This window comes from Phalaenopsis equestris, unplaced genomic scaffold, assembly GCF_001263595.1.
Source record: "Phalaenopsis equestris unplaced genomic scaffold, ASM126359v1 Scaffold000002, whole genome shotgun sequence".
Lineage (NCBI taxonomy): Eukaryota > Viridiplantae > Streptophyta > Magnoliopsida > Asparagales > Orchidaceae > Phalaenopsis > Phalaenopsis equestris.
The window spans coordinates 4,769,251-4,778,254 of NW_018164444.1; the positions used below are offsets into that span (position 1 = coordinate 4,769,251).

The 9,004-nt window shown below is 36.3% G+C and overlaps 1 protein-coding gene across 1 annotated transcript; it reads right to left on the bottom strand.

The window, feature by feature from the left end:
• Positions 1-236: 236 nt before the first annotated feature.
• LOC110026226 (protein ECERIFERUM 3-like) lies at positions 237-7,174 on the bottom strand. The gene is made up of 11 exons (XM_020727096.1): positions 6,877-7,174; positions 6,579-6,802; positions 6,260-6,492; positions 5,964-6,183; positions 4,813-4,934; positions 2,636-2,892; positions 2,436-2,543; positions 1,538-1,744; positions 1,012-1,122; positions 748-921; positions 237-617 (listed from the first exon to the last, which is right to left on the bottom strand). Exons 1-11 carry the CDS (start codon positions 6,925-6,927, stop codon positions 462-464), a joined length of 1,863 nt encoding a protein of 620 aa, XP_020582755.1. The 5' UTR covers positions 6,928-7,174; the 3' UTR covers positions 237-461.
• Between the last annotated feature and the right edge of the window lie 1,830 nt (positions 7,175-9,004).

Below are 9,004 nucleotides of genomic sequence, written 5' to 3' on the forward strand. Positions count from 1 at the left end.
GTGCTTTAATGCTTAGAAGACTCTTGGGAGTTAAGACTTAGTTGATATGTAGACAAACGCTGCCAGGACTATAAAAAAACTGAAGTTGTGTAACTCTAATTAAACATGTTTGCCAGGGGGAAAAAAATTTAGATTTGCTGAACATTCAATCTTTTAACCTCCAATAATATTACTTATGCTTGTACACATTAAGCATTACTCTGAATATCTTAATATTTTCAAGAAAAAGGAAAAAATTAAGCTCTAGAAACTGTGGATCTCTATTAATGAAATAATAGGTCTAAAATTCTCACAGGCTTTCTCAATATAACTTTATTTTCTTTGAGCTGCAACACTAGAGATTGTAATTCTTAGTAAATTTAAATGATCCAATGTTGAGGTGATAAGTAAAAGCTATTCTTCTCATTACATATGAGGAAATCAAATAAGAGGAGGGTAGAGCCTTTCAAATATTCTTAATATTAGGCTGGCCTGAGACCATGCTTCAGCGCCGCCGACCACACAACGTCTATGAGATCAACATCAAGCGCACCAACCTCATGATGCGTCCAGCCTTCAAGACAATGCACCACTCCTCCAGCATGGCAGGCGTGCACGACTCCTCGATCAAGCGTGTACTGTAAATATGAAAGTTTATGTGTTGGATACTATTTAATTCTCAACTCTTTTTGATTTGTTCAACTGTTAGTTCATCATTGTTTCATTGTTAAATCACCAAAGATTACATTTTGGAAGAACAGGATCTACCTCACACATGCCCAACCCTTGAACATCCTGAGGAAGTCTCATTGCAGCGAGTTTTCCGTAGGTGCAATCACGTCGAAATCCGATGATGGGTGGGACGACAAACTGGTGGAAGTGAGTTCCTCGTGGGGCTAACCGTTGCTCGCTAAAGGTGATCCATTTGCCAACAATCCATGTCTGTAAATATTTCAGATCAATATTGATAAAGTTAGTGCAAAGATTGATATGTTTTCACTGATATTATGGGTTTGGTGAGCGAACTCATACTTTGCAATTTTGTGCAGCTTGGTATTTTGTGACTTGGACCAGGTATTGCTGGCAATCTGCAGGAGCTTCTTTCTGTATCTTTTGGAATCTCTCAGTAGAAAGGGTCAGCATCTGCCATAATTAAACAAAAAAAAAATAGTCAAATAGAATTATGACAATTTTCTGAAGGCAGAGCTGCCACAAACTGACTCTTATTCATTATTAAAGTGGTGGAGCATCCAAGTATTATTATGTTGAAAAAGAGGCCATCAATTTTTGAACCAAAAAAAGGGGCATTTACATATATACCACCCAATTCCTAGATATTTACATATCTAACACTTAAAGTTTACTTTTTTACTTCTATACCGCTCAAATCTTTCATAGCACATAAAAAGTACCACCATATTGACTTTTAAAATGTGAAATACATTTTTCATCCATAAGCAAGGGACTGTAAAAATGTTGAAAAAAGTCTCGAGCAAAAGATAAATTAACTAAATTACTAAAATTAAAAAAAAAAGTAAAAAAAAAAAAGGAAGCTTACCAGGACCCGGACCTTCTTTCTGCAGAGGTACAAAGCAATTGCCCTCCCAAGCTTAGAAGTAGCCCCAGTTAAAAAGACCTCTTTCACATCCTTGGGGACCTCATTAAGTATCACAGCAGCTGTTAGTGTATTTCCATGAACAACCCTTACCTTTAGATTAGGATGTTTGTTCACAAACAAAGTCCCACCACCATTCAGCGATTCATTCTGCCAAAATAAATATATAAATGAATAAATATATTTCGCATTTTTACCTTTATTTTCTTACCATGACCACAACACTAAGAAAAAATAAGAAATAAATAAAACAATGATTTTTTTATTCTTTTTAAACCACTTGAAATAATGAATGTTTTAATATGTTCTAAACTGCTTTAGATTTATGTTCTAATATTTTCATGTGGAAATGAGCTCAGCAAATCCAGAATTGCAAACAAAGACATCCAAAACTACCTTCACATGCCTCCATGTGAACTTTAATCTAAATTCGACATCACCCATCTATATGCATTTATTGCTAATCCCATTTATTTGGTTCCTACCCCATATATTATAATTCAAGAACAAAATGTGGTTGAAAAGACAAAAAAATATATAAAAGAAATATTTATAAACAATTTGCATCATCTGCAATCTTAATTCTACACGGATTTTAAAGCACTGAAGCATATTAGAAGTGTAATTCTGCCTTGATATTTTTGGAGTGTTCTAAAGCTGTGCAAAATCACCCAATTCCCATGTATTTATGTATTTATATATGTAACACTATGTAACACCTAAACTTTACTTTTTTACATTTATACACCCAAATCTTCCATACGTAAATACATAGGAAATGAGTAGTATGCAAGTAAGTCTTCCATTTTTTTGTACTGTTACTAAGGCTTGCAAGTTGTACCTTATTAAGTGCTGCAAGGCTAAGCACTTTGACCCCCATCTTATCTGCTCTCAGTATGGCATTCTCAATCTGATTATTGATGCCATTCTTAGCAAAAGGCAGAAAATACTGAAAATGAACAATAATTGCAAATCTATAAGATTTAAGAAAAATATAAAAATGATATTTGCATTATAATGGGAGTGAATAATATGAGCCACCTGAAAGCCATGCCTGGGCACCACCCAGTACTGGTGCAATCGGCCTCGGAGATTGTAGAATGAGTAAAGAAAGGTTTTGGACCAACCCCACATTGCTAGCATGACAAGGAAGCCACCAGGCCAGAGAGCCATAATGTAAGGCAGAACTTTGAATGGCTTCGAGCTGAAAGAACGGATAACAAAGGGAGCATGTAGGGAGGAGATCACGTCGACGACATGTGCCAGGAAGACGAAATCTGGTACCTCGACGTCCTTCCCTGCAGCCATGGGAATGCTAACAAGGTCAGACTAGTTAAGAGGTTGGAATTGTCAATGGATTTGCGGCTTATTATGTGCGGCATCGGCATATGCGGATTCGTAGTATTTGGGTGGTATCATCACAATACTACCCCAATATCACCAAATCCACAACTATTATGTTCGCACGTAATATTTTTTTTCATTATGAGGGCAGTCTTTAGGATCATTACTGAGTAAAAAGGTAAAATTTATTACTAATACTACATGGCAAACAATTAAAGCAAATCTAATGTTACAGTTATGGCAGGTGAGCTAACACAAGTTGTGAAGAAATTGAGGTGGCATGGTATGTATTTGTTTTCGGATCTTCTTATGTCAGTAGGCACTTAGTAAATAAATTTTCTACCCCAATTTATCAACTCAAATAAAAAATAATTTGTCATTTAAAGCTATAGAAAATAATCAGTAAAATCAAATAGAAATTCATACAGAATGACCAAATTTCTAGTTGATGCAAATTCTTTTACACTTTTCAAGTTCGTTAAAAAATATTATAAGGGAAAATAAACAGTTGTAGGATTTATTTATAAAAAAAGGTCGGAATGATTCATGGATTATTTATGGGCAACAATTTTAATCAAAGACTTTAACAAAGAAACTATTTTTTTATCATTTAAGGAGTTGGTTGCCTATATTGAACACATTTATATTGGTGGACCAAAATGACCAAATACAAATAGTCTAAAAATAAGTTTTGACCTTTTTTCTTCATCAAATATAAAAGAAAAATTATCTATAAATCATGTACTGAATAGAAGTTATATGACATGCTAAAAGTGTAAATCATAAGAAAAATATACTTTCTAGAAAAAAAGACTTCAAAAATTTCATTATTGGTCCCCAAAAAAAAGCTTAGCCTGCCATGTAAATTAGAGTGTGTTTGGGTGCTTATCTGGAAATGCTGACCGCGTTTCGCGTTTAGTGTAAAAAACCAACTGCATTTTCGAATAAGCTGTTCAAATGCAGTTTCCAAACGTTAAAGTGGTGTCTTCCGCAGCAAATAAGCTGTTCCAAATGGAGCCTTAATCTTTCACTCACAATTTAATGTAAAATTCTTGAGAATGGTTTAAATCCATGGGTTTGATAGTTTAATTGTGATTACTCTGTGACCAATTCTATAACTAAAAGCCTTCCATCTCCCAACCATCAAGATAAAGCAGGTCACCAATCACCATTAATAAGAAAGCACACCGAGGCAATCTTAAAACATGGCGTAATCTGCATTAAATTTGCTTCACTGGCATCACACAAGTCAATTGCTCTAACTTCAAAAGCGGTGGTTGTGCTATCTTTTTTTATTTCTTTCATATTTTATTGAATGTTTTAATGATAAAAAAAAACTCATTTTCTACACCAGATTCAAATTTGTGATTAAATTGTGCGAAAAGCATGGATGAACAATAACGTTATCTACCAAGTCTGTGCATGTTGTATGCCATTTAAGAGATTCAATTATTAGGTTCATATGTTCTGTTACTTTTGAAGCAAAAATACATTTGCCGTGAGCTTCACTCTGTGTCATCAATGGCAACTTGCTGAGCAGCTGTTAACAGCAATAGCCTTTGCTCCCATGGGTCAGATCTCACAAGTTTAAGCAACAGTGGGGCCTACCTACACAGCTCTGTGCCGAAGTTTACATTGATATATAACATGAAATTGATGCTGAAAATATGTCGGTTTGATGCAAAAAGCAAGTTTATTTTGACTAATATGAGTCAAACAATGAACAATTTAATATTAATCACTTTGTTAATCTTCAAAAGGCTTATTTAAATATGAAAATTATTATTTTCATTGTTAAAATCAACTAATGCATGAGAGGAAGAAAGATTTGAGGTTGTCATTAATCTCTCAAACAAGATGGATCAAGCACACACCTGAGCTTATTTCCTTCTGCAATGACCAGGATTTAGTATTGATTGTTCCACCTAATGCATCAAACAAAGGCATAAAGAGGCAGTAATTGGAGTCCTTCTCAGTGTGGTGAAGGCTATGGTACCTACAAGAAAAAGAAAAAAAATAGTAATACTATATTAATTTCTCTCCATTCAGCAGTAGAAATCCAACTTTAAATCAACAATGGCAAGTGATCAGGTCGGTTATTAATGAAGCTATTAAAGGTATGAAGACCAGATAAGAATGTCAAAGGACATGGCTGGATCTCGTAAAAAGAGTGATGAAAGATCTACAATGTTTCTGGTTGCTTTATTTGAGTTCTGTGGCAGGTTAGTGAGCTACACAAGTGTTGGATTCATAACATTAATAAAGCTCTTTTTTTTTACTTACTTCTGGAACTACCTCATTAGCCAATTTGGCAAGTAAATTTAAAGCTCCACAAATCTTTCTCTGACCTTAATTTTTGTCTAGCTCAATAATAAAGCTTGAGCTCATCAATGTTTTCAAGCTTGATGAGTAGCTTGTCAAGCTCAACAATGTTAGAGAATGGAGATCATTTATTTGGATAGAGCATAACGTAAGCTGGTTTGATGAACCAATGAGTCTAGTTATAAGCAGCTTATACTTGAGCAAAATCTGTAGGCTTGTTAAGCCCGCCTTACAAGCCCATAAAGCAACAAAAAGATATGACAAAAAAAGTTACATAAATATTTAGCTAAAAAGATGACTGATAATCCTTCTATTACAAATAAAAAACTTCGGTTGATGCGTCAATATCAGTGTAGGAGGTTAGTTCGGGAGCTACTTTCAAGATATTTAATGAGCATTGGTGGGGCTTTATCCTTTGTCTAGCTGTAATGCAAAATTGCAAGCCAACACCTATAAATATAAAGAATAGCTTGCATCACTTCTCCTATCATCATAGAAATTCAAATCTTCACCACATCTCTCCACTCTCCATAAATGGTTCACATCAATAGAATTAGTACAACTTCAGAAACATTTTCTTACTTCTCCTCCTCTCAAAATAACCAATACTAACTGAAGGTTTTTTTTCGCTTAGAAGCAAAGATTTAGTTTCGATAACAGAGCATTTTTAAATATATGAATGAAAGATAGAATTTTTACTTACGTTGGAGTGTAGATAAGGTATCTGAACAAGGGAAGAGTTTCAAATAAGGCGCTTGGGAAAATCTCTACATTTGAATGGCCCATGCATCTCATGAAATCAAACAGCAAAACGTAGACATAGAGGAGACCAATAGAACCAGCTCCCATGAAGCTTGCTCCCACCAAAGGTAATCCCATCAATACACTCATCACAAGGTGCTCCAATGGCGTCCCATGCCCAGCTGAGGAAGAAAACCAAATTAAAATCACAGAGTGATAATGACTAAAAATAAAAGGAAGAAGAAAGTTGAGGAGTACCAGTGAAAGAGCTGGGGACCGCAGAGGAGTGGTGAACAGAGTGATAATGGCTGAAAAGCTGTCCGCGGTGGAAAGTCCGGTGAGCCCAGTAAAAGATAGGCTCTGATACCCCCGCATGGATCATTAGAGCAATGAAGAAACCCTTGAGGTCCCACAAAGGGAGTTCTTTCAAAGAAGGAAACAAATAGAAAGCCATGGCTCCAATGAATGCTTGAGGTATCATAAAGTTGTCCCTGAAACAAGAAATATTAGCCATCAAAGTCGCAAATCATGTAGCAGCAAACAAACATTTAAATCCATTCATATAAAGCACAGTTACCAGTCCCACTCTTCGTCTATCTGCTTGAAGTCATAGCCCTGTTTAATGATTCTCCTCTTCCTGGTTAGAAACATCATGCTGCTATAAGACCACCATAGCTGATGAATCAGACCTCTGAAAGCAAAGAGAAGTAAAAGATGGAGACACCAAACTCCCTCCGTTCTTCCTCCCTCCCATGCTCTGGAATGGATGACCTTGGCCACTAGAGGACCATAAAGAAGGTACTGCAACCATAATTTCATCCAAAGTTACAGGAAGCAATATGTTAAAAGAAATGAATGGTTTGCAGTTTGCTTACCTTGAAAGAGCCAAGATTCTGCCATGGCCAAGAAGAAACTGGAGCACCCATTCGAGCTCCTAGACTGGAAGGAAGAAGAGTAATGCGTTTGGCCTCTCTCCAAGTTTTTATGGCGAACCTGATATTTATGGTGCTCACAATGCAAAAGCTGATGAGGCCCACACCAACAAGTTTACAACTTTACGAGTAAGTAATTAAATGAAGCGCGATCAAAATGTTGAGAAGTTTACGAAAGGCCTTAACTTTCACACGTAAGAGGTAGAGGGATGAGAGAGAGAGAGAGTTAATGATTCATTCAACTGGCGAGGTGCACCTCTCCATCTCTGTTGTCTGTTCTCTCTCGCTCCGATCTGTTTCCTACCTGTACGTTTTGGTCCCGCGGGTCATAATGGCAATATCTAACAGTTAAACCTCACTATCAAGACACTTTTCCCCTTTGAAAACGTGAAGGTTTGAAGCTTCTCATCTCTCAAGTGCATACGTGTTGTCAGCACCGATTCTTCGTATTCAGCAACGATCTCGCACTCTCTCATCCTCCAACTCCCACCGTCTTCTCCGTCGCCCATTTGACTTCATTGTGATGCCATAATAAAGAGAGAAAAAGTATATTATGTGTTGATGACGACAATTGCTGGCAGAGTAATGCCTGTGTCTAATCAAAATTATATTTTGAGTAATTTAAAAAATTAATTATCATCATAATCATAAACTTTAGATATTCTAAAATAATGCCTATGACTAGTGAGTAATGCCTAATCAAAATTATATTATGTGTTGATGAGGACAATCGCTGCCAGCGGGAAATCACAAAGTTAAAATTGGACAGCAAAAGGATGATAATCAAAAGTGTGTGAAGACATCCATATATAACATATAAGTAATCAGAAGGTAATACTAATGAATCACTCATTACGTTTATTGAATCTGAATCATTAAGGCAAAAAAAACATGCTTGGAGGACAATATAAATTATACGTGACATGTACATGTACTTTAATATTCTCACATATTTTATATTCTGAAACTTTAAAATTTTCAAGATGCCAATATTTAACTTTTGAATTATAGTTTTCAGGAGCAATAAATCATATGATGCCTTAATGTTTTCTTATAATTTCTTAATATATTGTTTGATGCGTGCTAGAAAATTTGCGATAGAAGTGTAATGGATTATCGACTCAGCGTTGCACGAGAATTCATCACACACTCAGGTAAAAGAACCGGTGATGACACTAAAAGTTTGTATGTAAAAAACCCATAAAATAAAAAAATCACGAGCCCTGACTCAGATATAGAAATCCGCTATAAGCTGATGATTTACAAAGACTTCAGTCTTATAGACGGAAAAGAGTTACCAAGTTTTTCATGTTATAATGTTGACTGACAGCTTCCGGTCAGTGATAGTCGACAGCAATTGTTGGTGATCAGTAGTGTTTAGCAGTTGCTGACGGTCGGTGGTGGTTGACAGCGACAGTAGTGCTCGACTGCAGTCGGTAGTTGTCGACGACAATCGACGACGGTTTGAGAGGATTGACGACGGTTGACGGGCGTCGTCGGAGGTTGGCGGCAGTCGACAACAACGGACGACGAGCGATGGTGACAGGGGCATGGTGGACTTCAACTCTTCTCAAAGCTTTAAGTACTCTCTCTCAAGCTTCTAGCCCATTCTCATGAGAGGAGTGGGACTCTATTTAGAATGTGTTTGGTGTAATGAATGCAGGAATATGAGCCACTTTGATCGGACGACCCAGAGGGCTTTCTTCGATCAGACAGCATTTAATGGACATTTTCGTGCATGAATAATGTCAGAATTGAGCAATCTTAGGCTCGTTACATTCATCTTTTCAAGTCGCTCGATGGGCTTGCCAGATTCGACATTCGTTTAACCTTCTAAATATATCTAAAAAACTTATAAGAGTGGTTTAATGAGTTGATCTGTGCTTGATTTGACTCGGATTCGACTAATTTTGGTAATATTTTGTTCTTCTTGTAGAGCCGGTCAGTTTGACTATAAATTTGCTGAAATCGGAGTTATGGATAAGTATTTATCAAAATTTAAATATTTCTCGCTCAAAAAGTCATCTCCAGATCTATGTCATGCCTCGAGATTCACGACGTATGATAGAGA